Source organism: Dreissena polymorpha, chromosome 1 (assembly GCF_020536995.1).
Source record: "Dreissena polymorpha isolate Duluth1 chromosome 1, UMN_Dpol_1.0, whole genome shotgun sequence".
Lineage (NCBI taxonomy): Eukaryota > Metazoa > Mollusca > Bivalvia > Myida > Dreissenidae > Dreissena > Dreissena polymorpha.
The window spans coordinates 170510977-170538513 of NC_068355.1; the positions used below are offsets into that span (position 1 = coordinate 170510977).

Consider the following 27537-nt stretch of genomic DNA (forward strand, 5'->3'; position numbering starts at 1 on the left):
AAAATGTAGTCTTATTCGTGACTACACAATACATGTAAACACCATAGGCGATAACCAAGAATCAGGATTGTGAACAGCATACCTTTTGAAATTGTATTACTCCAAACAAAGTTTGTTATCTAGTGTGCCCGTTCCCACTAATCATACATGATTACAGATACAATGACATGTGTGACTAGGGACTTGTCTTAACGTAGACGGATAGGCTCCCTTGTCAATATTGTACACACGGATTTTAATTCGAAACCGAAAGTACTATTTTAAAAGTACTTGACGGTAAATTATAATAACAAATATGGTTTCGTGTGTCACAGGTATGTTATTAAATAATATATATTTGAAATGTGATGCCAGGTATATTGTATTCACACAGTCTTTAATCGTTGAGCAAATAATGAGAAAAAATTAATCGTATAGCTATGCACTTTTTAACTCGTTTTACGATCACAGTTTTTATATCATCTATCAATATATATTCTAAAAGAATCAGTTACTGTTAACAATTTTATTTTCGATCCCACTTTTATATTTAAGTGTATAAGTTTCTAAATCGTTTTACATGTGTTCAGTGAGGTATTTGTCTATGAATCATAAATAATTATAAATGTTTACAGACTTGATCCAGTCTTGCCTCCGATATTTCGAAAAACGGTAAGAATTTAGCAAGTGTACGCAATTTATTTCCTACATTGGCAAACACATATCATTTAACGAAATATTCCAGGACTTGAATTGTGGTCTGTTAAACTAAAAGCAAAACATTTAGTGTTCTAGATTAAATATCACCAAAGGGACAGAACTGCATCCGTACGTGTTTAACATATTAATAGCCTTGCAATATAAATGTAAACCAACAACATTAACATGATCACTATACATGAATTAAAAACAATACTTTAACAAGATCTTTGCCACAGACAAAACAGCGGGCCCCTACCGGATTTATATTGAAGGAGTGTGTAACACGATACTTTAAATCGGATGTGCATGAACTCGTCAATACAAATACGCACTTGATTTGCGCTCTATATTCATCATAATTGTTCGTTATCATATTGATGCATTAAGTTCAGTATAATTATGATCAAAGTTAAAAGTTGTTATCTGATATTAAACTGGATACAGTTGTATTAATTAATTAAATTTTAATTAAAGTTATTTTCCTGTTCAGGTACTAGCATTGCACGTTCTATTGCAACCATGGTTTCAATCACGATAATATAATCTTGGATCTTTGTGTGGCGATGTTCGTGTTTCCTTATGATGAAACATATGTTTTATCTTTTCAGCGAACGTTTTTCACTATGTAGCAATGGGTCTGACGATAGCTTAATTTACCCGAAGCATAACCCAATAAGGGTACAACCCACAGGCCGATTACATCAGGTAAGAATATTATAATTTTACACGACTGACTTTATTAAGTTGTAAGTTGGTTCCAGCTGGTTTATTGTACATACCTCCTCGATACGATAAGATCCTCATCCTGCCTTGGAAATCGAACTATTGTACTTTAATTGTAATTAAATTGTTACAATACTCCCTTTATGTTTACATTTATGTCCATATACATGTATTGTGATTATATCGTCCGTTTGGCAAACTGTCGCATGGGAACTAGCACATTGGCCTGTTGTCGGACAGGCGGGCGGTTGTAATTGACAGATATTGTCCAAAGCATTTCATTCTTAGCAAAATACTCATGTCCAACATATGGGCTTGCAGAATTTATAAGAATCATTTTAAAAAACGGGATATCGCGCTGAATAAGCAGACTTTAAGTTACATTCAAATGTCACAAATCGTGATCAAATGTAATATATAAGCAATTCATTTAAGCACGCACGTAACTTAAGTTTGTCTTGTCCATAATGGATGAATTTTTAATAACCGGACAGAAATGACAATCATGATAAGACAGACGATGGCAAAATAAAACGTCTTATTCCATGGTTGAGGTCATGATTTTAGATCGAACAAATAAAATAATAAGAAGAAATTAAAATAAGAAATAAACCTTCAACGCTTCCACCGAGTCATTTCCTCAGCATTGATACAATTTTAAACACATTAACGAATGGAGCCCAGCTATGAAATTGCAGATGCTATATCAGAGGGTGTAATAACTTGATAGTCAAGATTGCGACGTATTTTTCGCCGCTTTATACCCTTTGTTACTTGTATTTATCGTTTAAGTGTCGCACACGTTCCAGCCATATCAGCAAGAAAGTTACTAGCGTTTATGTCGTTTTGATATTCGCTCTTTAACTCGACTTTACTAGTTGCGAAATTTCTTAGCGGGATGACCTAATTCAAGCTACACTAAGACATTTTGCGTGGAGTAAAGTAGAGATATAAAGCGAATTTTAATACGAAATAAATGCTCATCACATGTTACTGATTTGGCTGGAAAGTGGGTCATTTAAAAATGAATCAAAAGTAATAAAGGGTATAAACCGGCGAAAAACAAATGTCTCAGCATGGACGTCGCCATCTTGACTATCACGTGATTACCCCATCTGTATATGTTGAAAAATAATCCTCAGTAACGAATCCAATCAAACCATCATGGTTAAAATCACTTAAAGAATCTCTTGAACCATTTGGTTGTTATCATGTTTGGTTTAATCAGGAAGTCGAAAACGAAGTTGCTTTTGTCATTGCTTAAAAATAAGCGAAAGTCATATTCCTTCAAAGTGTGAACACATAACTCAACGTGACCCAATGAGCACCTTCATGTATATTATTTATATAAGGTGTGTTACTTCTTTATCAATTGCTTAAATGTTAACAATGATACAGACATACATACACACGTGTTTGAACTTCTTCACAGACTGGCTGTAGAAACAGGGTTGTTCGTATTTTCTTTTTTAACGTAACCATGTTTAATAAATATTCCTTTGAAGTATTGATTTGAAACATAATGACGCGCGTAAAATATTTTGAGTTATCCACATACTAAGTTGTTTCTTCTCGTGTTGCGATCTACTTGTATGGTTTCAAATTAGCTTAACTACCCATATGTGAGTATAAGCATAGCATTATGTTGGTTTTCATCAACCTTGCGACTTGTTTTCGTGTTATGTTATCTCGCAAATAAGAAGACTTCGCGTGTACTTGACCATGATATAATCAAATGCAGCTCAATACCCATGTATATTAATATTTATTTACATTTTAAAAATACTTGCTTGAACAATCGATTCCTTAAAGGAAACAGGACATACAAATGTATTGACATCACAATTACTCACGTCGTCATAGAATTTAGGCCAAACACTAATAACCTTCAACTTGTACACTTTGTACTGTTTAACAAAAATTGATTTTTTTTGTAAAAAATAACCAAGAATATCTAAAACAGGCATTATACGTTATTACCAAATTTGTATTCACTTTACCAGACTAGTTTTTTCTTAATGGTGTACCTATACGATTTATACTATAAGTATATGTATTTGAATATTTATATATATATATTCTGATGTATAACATGCCTCGAACACATTTCAGAAGGAGAGGTCCAATCGAGAGAAGAGTGAAAGGTAAATTATTTCTACGAATGACAATATTTATGCTGAAACAAATTATAACATATGTTGTCTTCATTTCATTTCAAGTCGAATCTATTCTAAAAACCAAAATGACTAAATAGGTTGTTTTAAATTTGAAATTGGGAAACTAGTTATATTTGAAGGTTTACGGGATAGTTTGGTATAGGAACGATGATGATTTCACTTGCTGCTGTATTTTTTTAAAAGTAGTGTTCACTTACTATACTACTCATGTTATATTACAGATGTAAATATCATGAAGAACACATTAGCCAACTGAGGAGTGCTGCAAGTAACCATGAGGTGTAGTCATAGTATATAGGAATCACATTTATGCACATTTCAACCGTTTAGATTAAGCGAGACGTTATTGATAACTATTAACCAATGTTAATACTTAACAATTTAAAATGATGTACACTTGTTCCGGTGAAAATTATATTCTTCACTCGATCTGTAATATGAAGTCAAAATATATAACTTTGGAAAGAATTTAGAAGCTACTCAAATCGCTAATCGAGTGCTCCTGTCATTCTTCTCATAAAATGTGTTCATCAACTATCGTTTGCTATGGTTCTAATGTCATCATTATTAAAATGTTATAGGTCGAGATAAAACAACTTGAAGAAGACAACAAGCTGTTACAGGAAAGGTAAGGGAATTTATTTTGTGTTATAACCTCATAACAGAACAAAGCTTATATTTCCCGTTTGGCTACAAAATGGCCGTTATTTTCTGTCAAGTAAATGTCATATTTTAAGGTCGAGTGTTTAACAAATAGCTTTAAGGATTGCCCGAGCTACAAGTAACTTATAAATTCATCAACTGATTTTAAAAGTACAATAATTTGGACCTTTATCGGGGAATGTGTCACACAAGAAAATCAAAGATATTTCTTTAATCAAATAAAACTTCAATGTAGTAGATAAAAAAGCCTTGGCATGCCAACACAAGGTTTCTTCGAGCTAAATGTCACCCTGTAAAAGACGATGTGTTCCACACACAAATCAGATAGCTTTCTTTAAGATCAATGTCATCATTCAAGGTTACAAATCAAATTCGTTCATGCTTATATAGATATTTTTCTAGATAAATGTTTCTCATTTATAAAAGGATTGAAATAAACTGTGCACGAATCTTACCCTATGAAAAACGGTTTAACATACAAAAATGAGCATTTAATGTCAATCATCATGGTCAAATGTATTATCATGATAAATTAAATTATTCTAAATTTTATTTACACACACATTTAAGTCTCTATTGAGCGACTTGTTGTACCAAATAAACCGGGTAGCTCTTTTCAGTGCGATTGCCTTACTTAAAGAAAGGTAAGGTCATTCTTTGACCTTAAAGATCGAATCCATTCAGCGGGAACGAACTAGTGTTGTAGAGAAACGGCGTTGCTTTCACTTACAACATTGCTCGTATTATATTACAGATGTTCCTCTCTTGAAGAGAACATCCGCAAACTGTGCAGTGACGCAAGTAACTATAAGGTAGGTTCATAGTACATCGAAAATTAGATTCATACATATTTATAAACATTCTATTTTTACGACGTAAATTCAGTTAAGGCAACAAGTTGTTGATATCTATCAACAAATGTTAATAATTATTAATTAAAAATAAGGTTGACTTGTTCCAATATTCATCACGTTTTGATCTCGATCTAAAATCTGTATGCATAATATATAGCTTAATAACTGCTTTAACAATAATCCTTTTTAGGTCAGGATAAAACAATGTGAAGAAGACAAGAAGTTGTTACAGGACAAGTTAGTTATTATATATAAATTAATATTGTAAAAGGTTTTTTGTTGTACTTAAACTGGAAAAGACCCTGCAACTCCAACCCATAAGTTTAAATTTCGGGGCTGATTTTTATGAAAGCCAAAACCTGAGCTTTCATTTAACGATTGGCACACCTGCAGATGGTTATACTAATTTAAATGTCATTTTTTAAGTAAAGTGTTTAACACACGGCTTTGGAGCTGGCACAATCAACAAAGTCTTTATTCTTTGAGGTTTTTGAAATTAATTCAAATGTTAACATTACGTTCACGGTTGTATTTCAAGGTAATATGTCAAACAATATCATTTAAATGGTGCAATAAAGCTCGTTCAAGCTATAGTTTCCTCATTTATTGGGACTCCAAAATATCTTGGTAAACAATCTTAACCTCTATTAGACGGCGTTTGTTACACACAAAAACAAGAAGCTAGGTAAAGGTCTTTAAATTTTTAAAGGTATCCCTTTTAAAACAATGCCATACCTTTCTGGACGTGCTATTATTGTAAAAACAGACGTTGCTTACACTGACACAAGTACTACTCTTATTATATTACAGATGTTACTCTCATGAAGAACACATCAGCAAACTGTACAGTGACGCGAACAACTATAAAGTAGGGTCATAGTATATTAAAAGTCAAATTCATGTTTATTTCTTAAGATGCAGTTTCAACGATGAAATTTAGTCAGCTAAGACGGGTTTGATATCTATCTACGAATATTATCTATTTAACACTTTAAATGATGTTCACGTATTTCAATAATTTTAACTTTCTCATCTTGATCTGCATTATGATGTATATAGCTCACCACAACATAATGCAGATGCACCAATCGCTTTCCGAATACTTCGGTCGTATTTCTCTTCAGTTGTGCAACTCGCTTTATTATTGCTTGCTATTGTTTGAACTGCCCTATTATTGAATCTTTTTAGGTCAAAAATATACAACTTGAAGAACACAAGAAACTGCTACAGGACAAGTTAGTGAATATTTATTTCTTGTCGTGCAATTATTATGTGAACATAGACCTTAAGCTGACAATATACGATGACCCTACTCCTCTAACGGGACAATTTTTAAGTGACAGACAAACGCTTTCATTCGCCGATTGAATTCACAATGGCGATTGGTTAGTTTAAGGTCGTTGTAATATGTAAAGGTCAAGGTTTGACATATAGCATTTAAAGCGTGTCTGACCTATAAACTTTACAAGCCTAAAAGGTTTGCGAACAAAAAAAATCACTCGTGTTTTAAATACTGTAATATTTCTTGGAATAAAATTTTAAACTTTGTACGAAAACAAAAACAGATGGATGTCATCATGGTCAATGACAGACGTACATGTTAAGAAGGCTTCCTTTTTAGACTCGGTCATTCTTTGACATTAGAGGTAAAACTAAAGTAATTATATCTAACATACTGTTATTGTTCCCCAACGATGTTATCACGCTTTGTAATAATGTATTTCAATCGGTTAAACAAATCCGAGTACTTGTTCGATTCGAACTTAAATTCGTGGAACTGTTTTCCTTGGAAATCTACAAAATGTATTGTATCGCAATTAATAATAGCACGGCAGTATTCGATTATATGGCTAGCCATAATAATAATAAGATTGATTAAGGTTCGATATCAAATAAAGTTTATATCACACCGCACACGTAATTGTTGAAGTGTTACATAAATGGTTACTTGTGTAGGGACCCATTTTAAATAGGGCATTAATTACAAAAATTATCAACACATATTGTGCTGTAAACCGGATAGTAATCGGTAAAATGGGGGCTTTCAGTAAAATAAATTGCTCCATACATTCTTTCTGGACGCGTTTGGAGAGCTAGTGTCCTAATCGCCAGCGGTCTCTTTAGTGTGTATTTTGAAACGTTTCGTCTTTTTACAACTTTATTTAATCAGAAACGTGTGTGATCGGTTTTTTTCAATTCGCAGAACGCGAATCGTTAATTATGAATTGGAACTTATCCGTATCGATGCTTATTTATAAAATCGCATTTTTATTTAATAGGGTCGACGTATTGTATCTAAATGCTTCAAAATCAATAGCCAAAAGTGGACACTTAGAAAATACCAACGATAAGTATTCAAACACACGACTGGCGGAACGATTTGATGGGAAGGTCAAGGATTCATGGTTGGATATATGTGACCTTCTGAACGACGTTTTAACGGAATGGGAACGTGTACAAGCATTGTCTAGAATTATTAAGGTAAGACAATATATTAAAAATGTGTAAGAAAAACAGGAGATGACCTGATGATAATATGATATGATTCTCATCCGAAATGCGTGGGGATATGGAAATGTAAGTCGTTTTTATTTTGTGTGTCCGTTCGTGCGTGTGTCCGACTGTCACAATCTGGCTCCTTAGATAACTCGCTCAATTTTAATAAATGATAATTATTTGGATACACTGTCTTCGACTGCTTCTTGTTGATATTGTTAGTCATGTATTGAAAAATTTTTCCAAACTGCGTTTTCTAGTCTCATGTAATTAAAAAGTTTAACGATTTTTTCGCGTCACAATTTAAGCATGAGTTTGTATTAGATGGCGAAATGAACCTGGTAAAATAAGGAATTATCGTACCAATTGTTTTTTTTACAATTGATTTAAACCCAATCAGAATAACGCCTTTAAATACCGAATTATTTAGTATATGCTCTACAACTATTAAAGAAATGATGCTGTTAATCACGAAAATATCTTAGAAATATTGGTACGGATGAAAATATTGTTGTCAGTATACAATCTTTAAACAAACCCCTCACCTCTCGCGAAACAAATATTTTAAATTGGGATATATTGGTGTTTTTCCGGGGATGATTGTTGTGTCCACTTCGTTTGTCCCTTAATCCGTTCGTTTATTGTTTCAATTAGGTGTAAGGTAAGACCGCTGTTACTAAAATTCTGTATACATTAAATGATTCATATAAATCATCAAATATGTGGTCTGTCCGTCCGTCAGCACAAACTGAAATAATTTGGAACGCACGCAAGACACTACCTATTTATATGCACATTTATAATTATAACACGGTTATACAGGACCATTTATCTGTCAAGAGTCGGGCGACAATGTGACCGTTAATTAACAAATGCATTAGAGAATGGCACTAAGTACTGCAATAAGCAAAGTATTATCATAAAACTTGCGGTGACCGTTCAGATCGTTTGGAATTTCTACGAAGACTTTCTTATCCAGATGTCGAACCATAAATTTGTTACGACTGATGTAACACAAGGAAATTGGGTTTGATAACGAAACGTTTTACGGGCAAAAAAAAAAGAACATAAGAGTGAAACCCAAATTTCATTGACACATATTTCAACAGAAGGGACTCATGTGTTGTTTTTAATACTGCCAATGCGTTGATTGTCATCGGTAGAGTGGTAAATAACAATCCAAAACGTCTAGTTGAAAATAAATCAGCCAGTTTTGCGAAAACACGAAATAAATACAGAAGGCAGCAAAGAACGGGCACAACCTTTGTTCAACATAATGAGTATTGCGAAATTGTGTGTGTTTTTACGATTGATAATCGCGATAGTTAATACATATAACTAATATGCGAAAATCAAATAAACGCAAAAGGTCACCGGCTTTATTTTTAATTAACTTTCAGATACCCAGTATAACAAGGCATTACTGCTGCTAAATATATACTTGTGTCAAACTGATGTATTAGCCATGATTAAAGCTTAAACTGACACAATTCCTGTAATGTGTGATCCCGTGGACAGGAATTTATATTGACTAAAAACTTACATCATTTAAATGGATATAAGTGTACAAATGTTAAATACAAATGTTTTTTAAAAATTTAATTATTATAATTCATTTCATTTTCAAGTGAACGCTGAATTTAATTAGAAGAGTACTAACCAAGAAGGTATATTAAAACTTAATCAATAAAACTGTTTTTTTATAAACACAGGGCAACATCATGTCATTGTTTCGATCGAAAATGTTCAAAAACGCTTTTGATTGTATTAGAAATTTTAAGATTTAAGTAGTGTGTTTCTGCATTTTATAGATACATACACTGCCTGGCAAATTAAGCCGAATCGATGCATAAACGCCGTCGGCGTTTAACGAAGTAATACTTCATTTTCCTGACAGTTTATACACCAATGCAGTGCAGAAATAGTATATGCACTCTTAAATGAAATGAAAATATACTTCCAAGCTTACTTTATATTCAGTGTTCGATTATTAATTGTGTGAAACGGAATTCAGCTTGGTATCCGGAATGTTTCAGAACATATCGACCAAATGCACCGAAAAGGCTGATACAGATATTCAGGGCATCACCTGCAGCTCTGAAGTGGATGAGATGGTAATCAACGCATTCATTACAAGACTGTATTTCATTTCGTTTGTGGGTATGCTTTGTAAAACATATATACCCCGACAAAATTGTAAGTTAATCCAGCTTAATAACTTGAATCCTACACACCTTATTCGTATTCAGGAAATGAACACCTTAATGGACATCCGCAGAAGATGTGGTCAAACAGAAAGTAAAATGGAGGCCGTCGTCAAGGTGCAATCATAATCGTTCTCAAATCCAAGAGTGTAATTCTTGTTGAAATCTGAGTTAATGGGTTGGCACGATTTGCTTGAAAAATCTATGTCGATAAGGTGCTGAATAAAATAAATGATTAAAAACATAAAACAATAGCAACAACCCATAAACATACATCATTTATTCAATCATCAGGCATGCATTGTCGACATAAACAGCCGATTAGTCAACAGTTAATCAGTTATTTCGGCATCGCCAAGAAACCCTGCGTAGAACAATGACGTAGTTTTCTTTGTCATAATGACGTCATCGTATGTGTATCGGCCTTTTTTTAACCAGGTTTTCCGAAGGAAAAAACTGGTTTTTAGATTGCCGAATGTCGGCGGGCGGGCGGGCGGACGGGCGGGCGCAACAAGCTTGTCCGGGCCATAACTTTGTCATTCATGGTGAGATATAAAAATCATTTGGCACATTTGTTCACCATCATTAGACGATGTGTCGCGCCAAAGAATTACGTCAATATCTTAATGGTCAAGGTCACACTTTGAGTTCAAAGGTCAAAAATGGCCATAAATGAGCTTGTCCGGGCCATAACTATGTAATTCTTTGTGAGATTATAAAATCATTTAGCACATTTGTTTACCATCATTGGAAGGTCTGTCGCGAAAACGAATAACGCAAATATCTCCAAGGTCAAGGTCGCCACGACTACAAATATATTGATTTTCAAACAAGGGGGGGGGGGTGTAACTTTGAACAATCAGTAACAATGCACATTTTGAGTTGGTCTCCCTTTATCAGACTTTTTTTTCAAATTGAAATCAAGAACGCCATGAGTAAAAATAGATTGAATCTTACACAAGGGGGTAACAATGCACATTTTGAATTGTCTCCCTTTATCAGACTTTTTTTCAAATTAAAAACCTGGTTTTGTGACAATGTTGCCCCTTGTCTTGCTATATCCTTTGTTTTTTACAAAATAAAACGTTTTGTTTGAGAAAATGATGGAGTAAATGTCGAGTTAAGATAAGTTAATTTCCATTCCACAAAAAGAGGAAACACTTGACAAGACTTATGTTTAAGATTTGCTCGCTTATATTATATGTATACAACACTAACCCAGTATAGTGTATTTAACAACAAGGGCATATTTACGGTGTTGTATTTGACATGGTTGATATTGTGTGTATCGAAAGAAGTTGTTCCTTACGTTTCATATATTAGAATTAAATGTTTGCAGGAAATGGCTGATAGTGTATGGAGTACTGAAGATGTTCTGATAATAACTGAAGCAAATCCTACTGAAGAAACCATACAAAGCCTCCGTAATTTTATACACGATGTAATAAAGATTTGCTGGTTAATGGCCATATCACAGCCTCCCCTGATGCTCAATTTTGAAGTTGAAGGCACCATGTATACACCCCATGTCAAGGAAAGGTTTACGGAATATTCGACCGAGGATGCTGTGGAATCGAACTACAAGCCGGGTACCATTTTGCTAGTTGTGTGGCCATCAGTAGAAAAAAGGAACCAAAGTGGATTTTTGAAGAAAGGAGAAGTTATCGTTAAACCTTAATCTGTTGTGATCGTTTAATATTTTAAAACGCGTTTGATGTTTCTACATCAATATGGCAATAATGTAAAGTTTGTTTGTTGCTTAAGGGCATAATATTTATCGGGTTGTGTTTCTTCTAAGCATATATTGTTTGCAATTAGGTAGTAGCAAGTGGTCTTATGTATTTAGTGTTTTGAAGAAATGAAACTTACGTGATTTGAATACGTAGTCATATTTACCCAACGTCTGTTGTTCATTGTATGTGGAATTTTAGTATACAGCGTGATGCACACGCTCCTTATCATATACAGGATGTGAATTTGCTTGGTTGTATCAATTATAATCTATTTATGTTTGTTTTATTTCCTTTTTAAATCTAACTTGCAATATATATTAACGATGGAGCGCTTTTATATTTAGATGCAGTTGTTACTTTTTAGAATATGCAAAAGCAGAAACGTCGTAACGGTTTATTAGGAAATACAAATCAAAAATCGCTGAAAGAAAAACAATGTAATAAACGCACTTACAATTAAGCATAGGGTTATGTTAATGGTCATACGTTCAACGCGCAAATAACTGCGTTCACTAATCCACTGAAACTATTGAAAACATCTACGTTCATAAGTATGGAACTCGAAATTTCACAGAAATCAATATTGAACACACTACGCTGTGTATGACAATAAATATTGAAACTTATTCCCATCATCAGATTCTTTTAGTGTGTGTGTATGTTGTCTTAGTTCAGTCTTCAGATGCTGTTATTATTAGAACTATTTTTCGTGCGTGGATGAAACATATTTGCAATCTTTCTTATTTTAAGATTTGTTAAAAACACATGTCTGTCACAAACTTGTTAGCATTTTGGCTTTTATAGATGGACAGTATTTTATGTAAATTAAAATGAAATTGAAGCATATCCTCAACTTTTCTTAATAGATTTTCATCCCATACGACATATTCGATTAGAGCCTCGCGTTTTAGCTTTCAAGTCTTCTTTCTGTCTGCATATGATGACGTGTTAACATTCGTTTAAGACGCGTGGTAGTTTTTTTATTAATTCTGAAATATGTGTGAGGTGTTGCTAGCATCAGAAAATGATCGCTGCATCGTAAAGATGGAGTTTATAAAAATCAATGAATGTGTGTAATCAAACAAAAACTGATAACACACCTGGTAATACATAATGTTTTATCAATAACTAAAAAATTTCATGTTGTCAGCTTTTGTTTCCTCATTTATGTTTAACCGACTTTGTTGACAAACAAAAACTCTGCACTAAGTGTTTTACTCTCTTTTTTGCGATTTTGAGTCGTTCATTTACATATTTATTCTAAGGAAGTATAAAGTGAGAAACCATTATGAATACAGAGATTTCCAATTATACTATTTAGTACGAATAAATACAAAAGTATTTTGTTTAAAAAATTAGCAAAGAATGCTATTTATTTGATTCATTTCATGTACATTAACGAATATAACAAAACAGGCAAAATGTAATTAAAAAATGTATATAGATGGGCTATCAAAAGTAAATAAGTCGGTACAGCATGTATTGCACGGTTAAACTATGTTTTTCCTGGGAATGATGTGTTCATTCACGGATGAAGACGAACGTGTTGAACAGAGCAGTGTGAGAGAAGGCTAAACGTGAATAGCATAGATCTACTTCGATAGAAAGTATGGTTTTACATGTTATGGTTCCACAAAAGTAACGATGCAAGTTCATGTTGGTGCATTTAAACAACACATTTATAGTAGTGTGACTGCAAACATAAGAGCTTTCAACCATAGATGCACATTTATATTTCAATGTTGATATTTGCAACAACCTCAAGTAAATTCCCAGTATTTTCCCCAAATTGTCAGAAAATTACAACACAAGTCCTTGCGTTTTAAAGCCCAAATACTATCTTATAATGACCGATATTTAAAAATTTAAAATTTTCAACAAATGTTTAAATTTTTGTTAATAATTACAAGTGCTGAAAATGTCGACCGCCGTCTTTTGTAGTTTGTTTATTCTGCAACACGTTGGTTTATCGACGTACATAAGGCGTATTTGCGTGCATTCAGATAGAATATATATCGTCAAAATGACGTTAAGTGTACTTTTTCGAAAAAACATGGTGCTTTAATCATTAACGGGGATTGTGATTTGTCACGATTCAAGTATTATTAAAGCAAAAAACGATTTCAAACTTATATAACGAACTATACCTGCAGCAGTTGCGACAGTTGTTCCCCTTTATCTGTGATTGACATGAGTTTAATCCAAAACGAAAGTAAACTATATACAAATCGAAAGTAAACTGTACTTTTAAAAATGGGTGAGGGATTTAGCACGTGTAGTTACAAAATAGGTTAGCTATTTTATTGATTAGAAGTGTGTCTGCAATGAATAAATAATGTCCTTCTTCTGATCATTCAGTAAATGTAGGAAAATAAACTAGTTTTGTATTTGATTTTCCGTTTGTTTGGTTTTTTACTTTTTTTGGCTAAGGCTTAGGCGATCACAGTTGTTCCCTTGAAACTTTTAAGGAATATGCAATATAATGCAATATAATGTGTCATACATAAATTTGAAATCTTTGGAAAACACTGCAAATGATGACATGAACATTGACGACCGGTTATTGTACTAAGTCAGAACGTATTAATTCTTACCGAGCTTAGTCTTTATTTATGCATTTATTAGCGTGGTTACACAATTGAACGTCGTGTTATTTTATTGCGAATCCTTCGTGTTTAGAATAAACTTAATCATAAAATTGGGCATTACTCGTTGTCAATTTATGAAGATTTTGGAGTTAAGATGATTAATAGTAAAACGCATATGTATTATTGTTTAATGGCCAGGTATAACAATGATCTTGACTTGATTAGAAATCTACACATGATCTGATAATTGGGGACAGCATATCAATTTCAAGTATTCAATTCGCATGAACTACTAAGATAAATAGGAAAGTTAGTTGAACATTAGAGAGCTGTGGTTTAAACGAGTTTTGAACCTTACGATATGTAAACACTTGTACAAATAAATAAAACGTCGCGTTATGGATATGGTGTCCGCCTAGCGACAGGGTAGTCACGGGTTCAACCCTCACTACGGGAGCCTTCTTTAGATCTTCCTCAAAAACACCAATTACTGGTTCTAGTGCCAGGAAACGGACACGATAGCATTTCAAATTAGCGTATGGCTGTCCATACAATCGAGCTAATATATGTATAGGTTTGCAACTGAAAATAAATAAGATCAAAGTATCAAATACAATGTTTGTATTATTTAAAAAAAGTAAATACTGACAATTTTAAGGTTTCGGTTGTTGTTTGATACACTGTGTAACACGGGTATAATTTTCAAATGATTGATAAATCTTTTTAAAATATAACTTACAAAACATTTAACAAATCGACAGAACTATATGCATTTAAAATTCCATGTTCAATAAGCAAATTTAACGAGCAATACTCCGAAATGAAAATGGTATTCCATTTTGTATTATGTTTTATAATATAATGAATGAATGCGATGCTTTTTATTTTTAAGACCATGGGTATTCCACAGGCAGCAGGAGGTAAGCATTGTTCATTATCATTTAATTTGTCAATTATATAATCTTAGTATTATTGTTTTTGTGTGTCTATGTTATATTCAGCTTGCATCGGCGTTTAAACAAACCTGTATGAATATTAATATATATTGTCTCTTTCCTTAACCTTCTCTTTAAAACATGCCTCTTGAGACTACAATATAAATGAAAAACTATTTACATTCAGATTACAATATAACCTTTAAAAGTTTAATGTGTAGTAACACTTTATCATAAACTGTGCATTTAATTGTAAAAGACTGTGTTTTATTATGTTGACCCTGTAAAAATACTAACACTTTCCTACAAGTCAAACTGTATGCTAAGACTAGCTTAATGTATAGCGAGTTGGTTATTACAGTTTCGATGCTTTTAGTGAGAAATTGTACTTTAAACCATAATGAGCTTCACAAATAACTTTGAACGCTCGCTATTAGGTATGATGTACATTAAGCGAATTCTTAGAATTATAAATCATTTATTAAACAGTAAACCAATACCATGATCATGATACGTACGTAACCACTGGTAACTACTTTTTGTATTAAAACCTTTTAATTTCTATACAATTACATTTGCTTTCTCAATTATTTGTACAGTGGTTCGTATATTTTTATGAAATGATTGCAAGACCCTCGGACTATTCACCACCATAATGAAATGTGTCTGTACAAACATCATGCTTTAAATTATTATTTGTTTCGCTAATCTAGGCCATAAAATTAAGACTATTTACTGAAAATCAAGTAGTTAAAAATCATGTATTGAACAGAATATGTCATAGATACAGTATTTGATGTTCAATCAACCAATTTGAAACAAACATCTTGTCTTTGCAGAATCGAACACGCAGAAAACATAGAATTGCAACGTGTTTCGCGTCATCACAAATCTAGGGCTGTCGAGGTACAATAATTAAATCGACAATGTTAATAATATGCAAATAATAAATTTCCATGTACATTTTACAATTAATTAGCACTGATCAGTCATATTAATCTCATTATATGTGTATAATTTATACATTTTAAGACCAACATGTATAATTACTTATGAATATATATTATGCAGCAAAATTTTTGAAATCTATAACAACATAAACGTGTCAACGTAACTACGCGGTTTCACATAATCACTCCATAGGATGGACTCATTAGACAGACAATTTTAAATTGACGTAAACTTGGTTATAAGGATACCTTCCCAGATACACGCCCATACTGCTGCTAGATGACATATCTGTTTCAAAATGCTAAGTAAATAATTTCAAAAAATGTCATACCAATACATTGGTGATCATTAAAAAGGTCACAGCAACTAATTTCTTATCCGTTATTGAAGGTCGCTCCCACTAAGTTTTGCACACACAATTGCGCTTTATACAAATATTGTGGTGATAATTACGTAAAGCAATAGGCTCCAAGTCATTAACAGCCGGCAGCCGGCTAAATTGACCGTTTCGAACACAAAATGGGTACCTTAAGTACCTACTCTATACCGTATTTATGTATACACCATTTCACCTTATAAGCTCACGCCGACTTAATTAGTATTGGTAACAATGGTTTATTAATCAGAATATACCATCAAAATCAATATCCGATAACTTGTTTTGAAAATGATGCTTACTGTATAAACATAAAATTGTATTATTGGAATTGTATTTTACTTCATGATTGTTCATGTAATGTTATGAGTGGTTGTTTAACGAATTACAGTGCATTATGTGTTTGTGAGTTTTGAGCAAAAATAGGTTATAAAGACAGTTCAGATCACTTTGAAATGGTATTGGAATAGATGCAATTTTTGTGCCTAATTACAATTACTTTAAATTGTGTTACATGGTGTCCTGATAACAGTTTGTGTTTCTTTAAGTTTGCAAATTAAATTCCTTCTTCGCATATCGATGATTCTTAATGGTATACTCCATATGAAAGAAACGAGTGAGAAGTCGTAAATTTGATGCATCAAAAATTGTGAATTGTGTATCCAAATTAGCTCAAATTAAAAAACAAAAATAAATTGGTGAGAGGCATAACCTTCATAATTAACGCGCGATTTTACAATTACAGTACTAAATTTACAACACTAATTCATGAAATACGTGTAATTGATAGAGAATATATGGATATTTTTTTAATTTTACATTTAATTCCAAAGATTATATTTTGCATAATCATTGTATAATCTTCTCGAACCCTCCTAGAAAATTAAAAAATCCAAACGGCTGACCGCCTAAAATCTCACATTAAACTTCCAGACAGGATCTTAATGACATCCCTGTTATCAGAATATTGAGGCCGTTTTAGGAATTGAGTCTGCATTGACAAAAATAACGAGCCTGTGTATTGAAAAAAAGTATTAAAATACGAGATAGTTGAATTTCTTAACGATATCCAACTGATTTTACTATTCACTTAAAAGATTTCCCGATATACAATTCATTTATCTTCGTTTCGCTACTATTAACTGTAACCAAAAGATAGCCTTATCTCCTTAGCTGGTTGAACTTTTTTAAAACTTAACACTTTCAAAACTACAGCATTTCATCAGAAAAAAATATTTATCATAAAAATCAAAGCAATTTGTACCAGGCACGAATTTTATTATAAGAAACTGTACTCTTAATAAAATCTTGACCAAACTATACAGACTGTGTTTTTCTATAATTCTATTAAATATTTCGATAACGAGCAAGATCGGAAAAAGAACACATGAGTTATTGCTTTTTCTAATGAAACATACTGCAGCCAAAATTAATGTATTGTGTGCAACGAACACTCATTCGTAAGAACTTTACCAGAGTTCCAATGATCTAAATGAAAATAAAAAGCGCATTAACTTTTGTTTGCGAAAAATTGCAACTTCATCGTTACACTTGTCGTTTGCAAGAACCAAAGTTAAACATTAAATGTTCAATCGAATGTGGGCATTCTTTCGTAGGCCATGTTATGTAGCTAGCATAGCTTCTCTATTGCATTGGTTCTCGCATGCTTCGTTTGTAATTTCTTGTTTAGTTGTCAGTTGTCAATATACGGCTTTGTTTAACGTATTATTAAGATTGCCGCGCAAAAGTAATACGTTGCAACGTCAGTTAATCTCTCATATGAATGCATTATCGCTTTTAAAGTATAATATTGACTTAATATTATGATATTAACTTCATAGTTTATATTGTTATTGCTTTATTTCAGGATTTGCAAGTGCGGCTTTTTGAGTATGAAAAGGAAACATCGACGTTGAAAGAAATTGTAAATTCAAAACATTTAATCGTGTACATGTATATGTTAAAGTATGACACATGCTTGTTTTCAAAAGACAAAGTTTTCATTACAACAAGAGTGTAACAAATGTAAATACGTTAACAATCATGACATTTGCTATATAGTTCCTTAGAAAGAGTAAGAAGCTTTTGTTATTGTAAAAATCACACGGTTTGAATAATACACTAAATAGTGTGTGGTGATGTTTGCATTTCGATTGTTGGAAACACATAACATATAAATAAGAGATGCATATGATAATATATTTAAACTTGTTATTCACAAATACATAGAATATAATAATCAAACGTTCATGAAACATATACATGTGTGACTATACACGCGTTTTCGTATAGAGTTTATCATATTTACTATGTTTTCCAGACGTTGCAACGGGAGCGATTTGAAAACGAAATATAGAGGCTGAAACGAAAGTACGTAAGTAAAGCGGAATGTCTGTCCTCGTTCGAAACAAAATTTATTGTTGCACATTTTACTTAAATATTAAAGTGACTTATATATACAGTCCATTTATATAATTGGATATATCTGTACTACATTATATTTATACTCAATTTAAATATTTACTAACCACAAATGTCTTTTTTACCGAACTGTGACGTGCTATTTTACACCCATTAACAAAGCTTTTTCTGTGTTTTGTTAATTGATTGTAACATTATTGTGGTTCCATCTGATTTAACAACTGCAAGCGTATTTCTCATGTTGAAACAAACAACATTTCTTTCTTAGGTTATTTTTGAGGACTAATGTGTGTACTTGTTTATTGTTAAAACTTGAAATGTGAATGTATGGTTGTTTGGATATAACATATGTATCAGTAATATGAGTACGTATTAACACAGATTTACAATTATTTGCTGATTATCTTAGACATTTTCTTCAGGCTTTCTGTTGTATTATTCTAAACCAAACCTAACAAAAGAAAATCTAAGGTCAACTCTACTTGGCTACTTAAGTTGGACAATAATGACCGAACTGAACTTTCAAAAAGGATCTTGATCTGTAGAAAAGTTCTAAGAGGAAAGTGACAACAACATGAGAATAAAGATTGAATCATACATTTAAAAGCAACCATTTTCCGTAGAAAAAGGGTCATGACAATAACAAGATATATGCCTTATTAAGCATGGTGTATTTAGTAACCCGGTTATTTACCCTGTATTAGTTGTTCAGCCTGTATAATTATTCGGTTTATGTATGATGTATATGTTAATATTATACACACTTTGTTAATGGTTTTAATGTAGAATATAGTTATTTTCACAATATTAACCTAAACTCTTATGTCGAAACTCAGATATGCCATGTGTTACAATTAAGTAAGCTGTTTCATTTGGGATGATCTCAATAATGATAACAACATTATGAAAAACATGTTTTTATTGTGGTCATCATATAGTACAATACAACAGTTTATGCTCTGAGCATCGCAGGACTAAACTTTTCAACTACAGAAGCTTGGCTTATCAACTTAGATACATACAACGCTGTGTCTTACCCATGATTGTGTTACGGCAAATAGGCATATATCCATAGATGGCATTTGGTTGCATTGTTTTTCAAATTATATTTGTCATATAATGTACTTTCTACACTACTCCAGGGCTTAAAAAAGCACACACCGCCAATAATTTGGATTTTAAGTCCAGGGGTTAACCTGAATTGAAATTTTAGGAATCGTTTCGTCTTATTATATTTTTCATTGAGAATGTTTCTGCGTTTCCTACTTTTCCTCAAGCAACCTCTCGTTTGTCTTAGTGTATAATGGAAACTTGTTGAAGGCTTGTGTGCATTGTTTACTTAGTATCAACATTTTAAACATAGTGTCCATCTGTGCAGATTAGACACTTTGTACGCTGCTTGTGCTGAGGAAATGGAGAGAAGCGGATGTATGGAGAACACCAACGATGTGCACAATAACAATAACCTAGCCGACCGGTTCGACGGCAAGGTCAAGGACTTGTGGCTGGACCTGTGTGACCTTATATCCCATTACTTTCCAAATTTTTCAGAGCAAGATCGGTTGAAAATATTGTCCTATATTACTCAGGTTAGCGCCTCGCCATTGTTCGGTATTTGCATATGCAAAAAAACATGTGATGAACTGTTTATAGCAGCTATAATCATTGTGGCACTTGCGACATAATCATGGTTGTCTAATTGGATATGATTTCTTTTTCTTTAGGATTTCTTCTTGTCCTTTTAAAATCAGTTTTTTTAGTTTAATTTCGCTCCACTGTCAACCTCCAGATCCGCTAGCGCTAGGAATGGTTTTTGCACGGTAATTTAAAGTGTTCGCATGTCCCTTAACTATCGCCAAGGCTTTTGGACTTGTCGCCTACTAACATAATGAGTCCAGAACCGATATGGTTGAGTAAAACAATTGGAGTCCAGTAAATATATAAATATACATTGAAATGATTTAAACAGCTCATTGTTACATTTATTAACTTCCAATTTTTAAAACATATGTTATTATAATTTCTTATAAATTTTGATGGAGCCGGCCTGGCATGTTTCAATTTTTGCTTGACCATGATTAAGATGTTTTCATTGCTTTTATGTTACTGTTTTACAACTATTTTGCCTTTATTAATTTAAGCTTAGTACGGAACATAAGAATGTATACCCAATAGTGTTTTGGAAAACCAACTACTAGTGTATACATATACAATGATACAAATTGTGATCACCGCCTTGAATCGGTCAATACAAAGCATTGGGGCTTGAAACACACACAAACTACGCGTCTAAATTAATCTCAACAAAATGTAACTTACATTGTTTTAGTTACTTTTACGCAACACTGATATGTTAACTGCGCCCAGACATAACATAACAGCCGTGAAATTGTGCGTCCCTAGACATTTTTTGTGTAATAATTTTGTGTACGATCAGTGGTCTGTTAAATGAAGCCCATTCCCCATCGATCTTCTAGTTACTCCCACTCGAAAATATCATTGCAGTATGTTATCATACTCTTAATAAACAATATAACATTCAAATTATTGAAGTTTTGTTACACAAAATAGTAAATATAGTAAATACTACTTTGGTTTTCTTTCTGAAATACAAACATATGTTTGCATGCACATGCAACACAAATTGTAAAATTCCTGTCCGTATTCAAGCACTGTACCAAGACTGTTGATAAAACGTACCCACTTCTTTCAAGTGTTGTCAATATTTACCGTTAAAAACAAGAACAAAAGATTCAACGGGCTTTGTATGTGCTTTTTTATCTCCTTTTTCTGTGGTTCGTCTTGCGTCGTCTAGATTGTTTCTGAACACTCTTATGGCACATTAATTGTCCAAGCAATATTCAAATTACATATCGGCCGAGCTCGAACCTGGTTAACGCAAGGTCAACAACTTGGTAAACAGGTTAAATTAAAAACAAATATTATGAGTTCACTTCTATTCACCCCTTTTTGACCGATCAAGCTAAATCGTGCTGGGAACATTATTTTTAGTAATATCGAAAGTTTAAAAATGGTACAAGTCTATTGAAAAACATGGTCGACATGGGGCCTGTTGTTTATAAGTAAACTGAAACCTTTTAGAAATTCACAACTTTTGTTCTTTATGAAACACGAGAAACAATGCCGTCAGGGGTTAAACTGAAAATAAAGATAGCTGTTTTCTAATCTAGATTTAATGGTCTTTCTGTAGACATACTTTTAGCAAGGTGTGCCACTTTCATTTTGGAACAATGGCTGTCTTATTGTAACATTATAATCAGCTGTTCAACCATTATTATACAGTAAAGCAATAACAATTAAAGGTTGTGCATACATTTAATATTTCAGCTCCATCAACTTTTGAAATAGAAAGAACACGTGTAATACAACACGTCATTTGAATATTAACTTAAAAATCACATATAAATTTTAAGAAAAAAGTCAGCATTATTGAATTCATGGACATATTTCATTATGGTATTGCTATAAAACAGTGGCAGCCAAACGGGTATTTTTTTCAGAAACAAAATGTGTTATTAAGTCCAAAATATTGCAACATTTTAAAACTATTTAACAGCCAGTTAACGTTTAACACTTGGTTGAAAACACCTTCCCCTGGACTCTTGGGCATTTTCTATGGATTGACCCTATATCCAAAATGTTTCGTTTTTGTAAATGGGATATACATATATCTTGACAATTTACTTAATAAACATACTAAATTGGATTGTGCTGGTAGACACAGCAGGAAAAAATGTCCACAGAAAGTGAATTGCGCCTTTGATCTCCAATAATATGTACACTCATCTGGATAAAATGGCAACAAATCATTCAGTGACAAGGACCTTTAATTACGTTTTATGTATCTGCTAGTGGGATGAAATGCATATAGTGTACATATTTATTTAACACAATATATTTTCTACATACTAAATGAATTTCCGGAAGTCTACCATTTGTATATTAAAAAAATTACACTTTGAGTATGCCTACCCCCCCCCCCTTCATAATCAGGCTATGAATTTCAGTATAAATTTGTATATCACATCGTTATTTTTCTAGTTGCTAATGAAAGTTGTACAGTCTGATATATGCTGAAAATGTGCTAAATTGTGCTAAATATCGATATAATAATACAATCTTAAGGTCACCCAAAGTCCAAAGGCAACCAAAGCATACAGCCGCATTCACCTGTCAAGGTATTTCCAATCTTACATATCGAACAAATATATATGTTGTAATGGAGACACTATCAACATTTCCACCATTTACAGACAAATTACCATTAGCATCAACCGAGATGCCAGCTACTCTCTAGGCTTCAGCAGAATTCGGCTTTGAAAGCTTTACAATGTCTGGAACTTGAACCCGTTTTCACATAAAATCTGAGTTATATATGGAATCAATGTACCTTTTACTGTAAACAAATAACACACTTCTTTTTTATGAGTGTGTTTGTTATTAGTGTGGGTTCGTGAAAATTCATCATATAAACAATTTTCCAGATAATAATACTGCTCTGTATGTGTTCATTTACATAATTTAAACGTATCTGGTTTTAATTATTTGCCCCCTTTCGTGTATAAATTGCATAAGTTAGGTCCAATGTAAAATTAATGTCATTTGTGTGTTTCTCAATCTGTTTTATTAGGTACTGTTGTTAAGTATACATCCAATGGATTACCGTCTGGAAAACTAAACATGACTTGACGTATTTAAGGTGGCAATGGTTAGCCCTGGCAGCCTTCCAGCACTTTGTTAGAAGCCAAATATTGTTGAGAATCAGGTGGTAGCTGCTGTGCAAAGATTTGTTATAGAGGTGAAAAGCTGCCAACAAGTTTGTCTTTGAGAAGTATGTCATACCATTCCCACAAAGTACATTTTATTAGAAAATGAATAAATAATTGCTATTCAACATGTGTTACAGTGAGACCAATTTTCATTCGAGCTTTTCGTAATGTTTTTCTATTTGAAAAACGTGAAGTTTGGCCTCATGTTTTCTATTTTCCTCTATTTGGAACATGTGTTTGTACCAAAAACATGTTTTTATGCCACCCGGTAGGGTGGCATATAGCAGTTGAACTGTCCGTCTGTCCGTCAGTTCGTCCGAAAACTTAAACATTGTCCATAGCTTTTGCAATATTGAAGATAGCAACTTTATATTTGGCATGCAAATATATTGCACATTTTGAGTTGTGAAAGGTCAAGGTCATCCTTCAAGGTCAAAGGTCAAATATTTGACTTCAAAGCGGCGCAGTAGGGGGCAATGTGTTTCTGACAAACACATCTCTTGTTAAATGTGTTTTTTTCTGATTGGAGACACTGTATAAGCATTATTTGTTTTGATATTAACATTTTCAATATTTTAGAAAACAACTTACAGAATAATGAGTAAATGCAAATTATACTTCACATTCCTTATATTATCAAAACAAAATTTTGTCCGAAACACTGCAATTTTGAGTGTAAACCTATGTATTGACATTAAGTGGTGGTCAGACAGTAGTTGTTAACTGTTTGAGATTTGTTGTTGTACATGTATTGATACAAACCTGTTATGCCCCCGGTTGAACTGTCCGTCAGTGCGTCTGTCTGTCTGTCTCTGTGTCAGTCTGTGCGTCCGTCCGAAAACTTTAGCATTGGCCATAACTTTTGCAATCTTGAAGATAGCAACTTGATATTTGGCATGCATGTGTATCTCTTAGAGCTGCACATTTTGAGTGGTGAAAGGTCAAGGTCATCCCTCAAGGTCAAAGGTCAAATATATGGATTCAAAGCGGCGCAATTGGGAGCATTGTGTTTCTGACAAACACATCTCTTGTTTGGTTTGGTTTCGAAAGGTATAAAGTGTTAAGATGATTATTTCAATGTTTTACTCCCTATGACTTAATAATTGGCAATTTATTTTTAATAAATAATGTATGTTTGATTTTGGCTTTAAGGCGCAGAAGACATTTAAATACAGATGATTCCTGTAGTCCAGAGTGTTAAATTGAAAAGGAAAAAAACAACATGACATGACTTAATTAATTTTCCATTTACAAAGGTATGGTTGAACAACTATGTCAGGATTGTATAGCTTATAAGTAACCATGAACACATAATACCTATTCAAACTGTTTTTGATTGCATATATTATTGTGGCGTTACTACCTCTATTCAGTTGTTATTGAGGCGTTAATATTCACGTGTCATAAACCATCATCTTCAACAATTACAGATGTCCAATATCTCTACACCATGGTCCAGCCACCTGGCCTGACAGTAATAGGTATCCGGAGGTCCTGCTGGATGAATTTTGTTCCCAAGGCACGGTGGCGGACAGTACTTGCAAAGTACAACTACCTACAGGAGATGCCAGTCAACAGTCAGTGTGTGATGCAAGACACACGTATTCAGCTCGGCTATCTGATATAAACCTGCTTGGTAGGTATGTATTGACGAGTACATGGGTATGTTAATATTGTCGTCATATTGAAATATTATTTTAACATTAATTCAGGAAAGCAACAACTTTGATGATTATTATTGTGTTATTACCAATACGACAAGCGCACATTGTTATCGACAGCAATACGTGAAGTTGTTGAAACTTCTGATTTGTTTTATGTTGAGTCATCAGTAACAATATTTATCCTACACAAAATATGTGGATTTTTTAATTAAGTTTTCATGGAACCTTCGAAAAGAACAATGTAAATGTGTATATCTGTAACATTATTGTTTTTTTTTAGAATGGTGAACTTGTCTGTACATTATACTTTCTTGCAGAAATTTTGGTGAAATAATTCCAGAACTTTCCAAGCACATGATCTGTGCACATCTTTTTAATTTATTTGTTTCGTTTACATTGTAATTCTGGTTGGAAATTGTGTAGAGCTATGAATGTGCAATTTTTTAGATCATCTGGTCAAAAATGACTACCCAGTATTCCACAACACTATTTACTGTATGTTTATGTAAATATAGTCAATTATATTTATGTGTTTTTTTCAAAACATAAATTGATTTAACTATTCGGGATTGTTTGGATGCATCTTACATCAATTAAAAAGTGTTATTTCTTATGGTACAAGTTATCAAACTATAATCTTGTAAAATGTTGCAACCCAGCTCTGCTTGAACATTGAAACATCATATAGATCTTGATATTGTGTACTGCTCAAACTTGGTGTCATGTTTAGTTATTCTCATTACTTTGCTAGTGTAAGAAACATACAATAGTAAATCTTGAGCATTGGCGGTTATTTTAATATTTGTTTAGTTTTATTTGTTGCAGTTTTTTGCCACCTCACATGTACCAATACATGTAAATAAACATACATATTTCTAACACGTTGTTGGGTTATTTGTCAAGATTGTCGATGTGGAGCAATAATCAATAAAACTAAAATAGGCATTTCATTTCATTGTTTAAAGCAAAAATGTGGTTTTAAAGTATCTTTGTCTCAGTTCAGGTTCAGTGCTGATGGAAAGAACATGGAGAGGATCCTGCTTTAACCGTGACCCGTCCTTCAGTTGACTCGATAGGTAGTGCCAGAGTAACTACCATTGCCCATGAAATGGCCAGACGCCCTGAAGATAGGAACCTCTGACCCATACGAGTTCCTGATCCAGAGCAGCTTCATAGGCGAGCCCTTATGGTACATGTCATAAGTAAAGTGATATCTGCCTTAAAAAGCAGATGCTAAATGCATTGCATTTAAAAAGCTTCAAAACTTACATTTACACATTTGTGTGCAAAGCCTTCTTGAAATAGTTAAAATAGTTGACAGAAATAATTGAAACCAATATAATTGCAGTTAATGGGAACATCTTCATAGTGTTAGCAAACACACCTGTCCATATGGAGAGGAATACCAGGTTCAAATCCTGGTGGGGATCCCATATAAGCAGCAACTTACATAGTGTATATATAGATTATACAAATAATCTTATTTGTTGTGATAGTGTATGATATGTTATTTGCATATTAACATTTATACTATTTATTTATAATTATCTCTATCAAGCATACATAGGCAGAAATTATATTTTGGTTTAATTCATGCTATGTATTATAAGTATTAGGGCACCATCATTAGCCTCACTCTATATCAGATGCCAAAACCAAAGGCCCATAATTCTGTCATAGAAATTTATCATAATTATAAAACTGTTTATCCCCTTATGAAACATTGTGTGTTTCATTGAAATGATGAGGTATACAATAATATGATATAAGCTAATCGTTGTGTTCTGAGTGGTTTTCATAGTAAGAAGTGAGCTTTTAAAAGTGTAATTGTATGTTGAATGCTTTATCTTAAAATGCTATGATTATTATGACATGCTATGTGGTTATGTTGGTATGATGGGTTTGTGGTGATATGTAGTTTGTTTAATACTGTTTATGATAGAATAATAAATGTTTTTGTTGATTTGCTGTGTGCTTATGGTGTTATGCTTGGGGTTGTTATGGTATGAACAACAAGATGATATTCCACCTGATTGTAATGGTATGCTGTGTGTGTGTGATGATATGCTGGGAAGTTAAAATATTGTTTGTGCTAATTATGGTATATTGTTCGCGGAATATGTTATGTTGGTGTTTAACATGGTGTCTCTGTGCTTAATGTGGTATTGTATGTGTTAAATATCGAACACTCTGTAATTGATATGGTATTATGTGTGTTTAAAGTGGTATGCTGCGTCTTAAATATGGTTTGTTGATTGAAAATATATCAGTGTGGTGTGAC

At 32.9% G+C, this 27537-nt stretch overlaps 1 protein-coding gene across 6 annotated transcripts; it reads left to right on the forward strand.

The window, feature by feature from the left end:
- Nucleotides 1-141: 141 nt before the first annotated feature.
- On the forward strand, nucleotides 142-27537 carry LOC127860603 (uncharacterized). 6 transcript variants are annotated; one of them, XM_052398797.1, is made up of 23 exons: nucleotides 143-314; nucleotides 615-651; nucleotides 1290-1386; nucleotides 3517-3548; nucleotides 3803-3860; nucleotides 4163-4209; nucleotides 4999-5056; nucleotides 5289-5335; nucleotides 5909-5966; nucleotides 6287-6333; nucleotides 7378-7579; nucleotides 9631-9708; nucleotides 9844-9915; nucleotides 11138-13821; nucleotides 15012-15039; nucleotides 15894-15960; nucleotides 18249-18305; nucleotides 18702-18751; nucleotides 20181-20391; nucleotides 23523-23654; nucleotides 24745-24848; nucleotides 25023-25232; nucleotides 26255-27537. In XM_052398797.1, exons 1-14 carry the CDS (start codon nucleotides 296-298, stop codon nucleotides 11474-11476), a joined length of 1191 nt encoding a protein of 396 aa, XP_052254757.1. In that variant the 5' UTR covers nucleotides 143-295; the 3' UTR covers nucleotides 11477-13821; nucleotides 15012-15039; nucleotides 15894-15960; nucleotides 18249-18305; nucleotides 18702-18751; nucleotides 20181-20391; nucleotides 23523-23654; nucleotides 24745-24848; nucleotides 25023-25232; nucleotides 26255-27537. The 6 variants fall into 6 exon arrangements, with proteins under 6 accessions (XP_052254777.1, XP_052254757.1, XP_052254725.1 ...); XM_052398765.1 differs by lacking the exon at nucleotides 24745-24848; XM_052398787.1 differs by lacking the exon at nucleotides 24745-24848 and having other exon boundaries at nucleotides 26260-27537.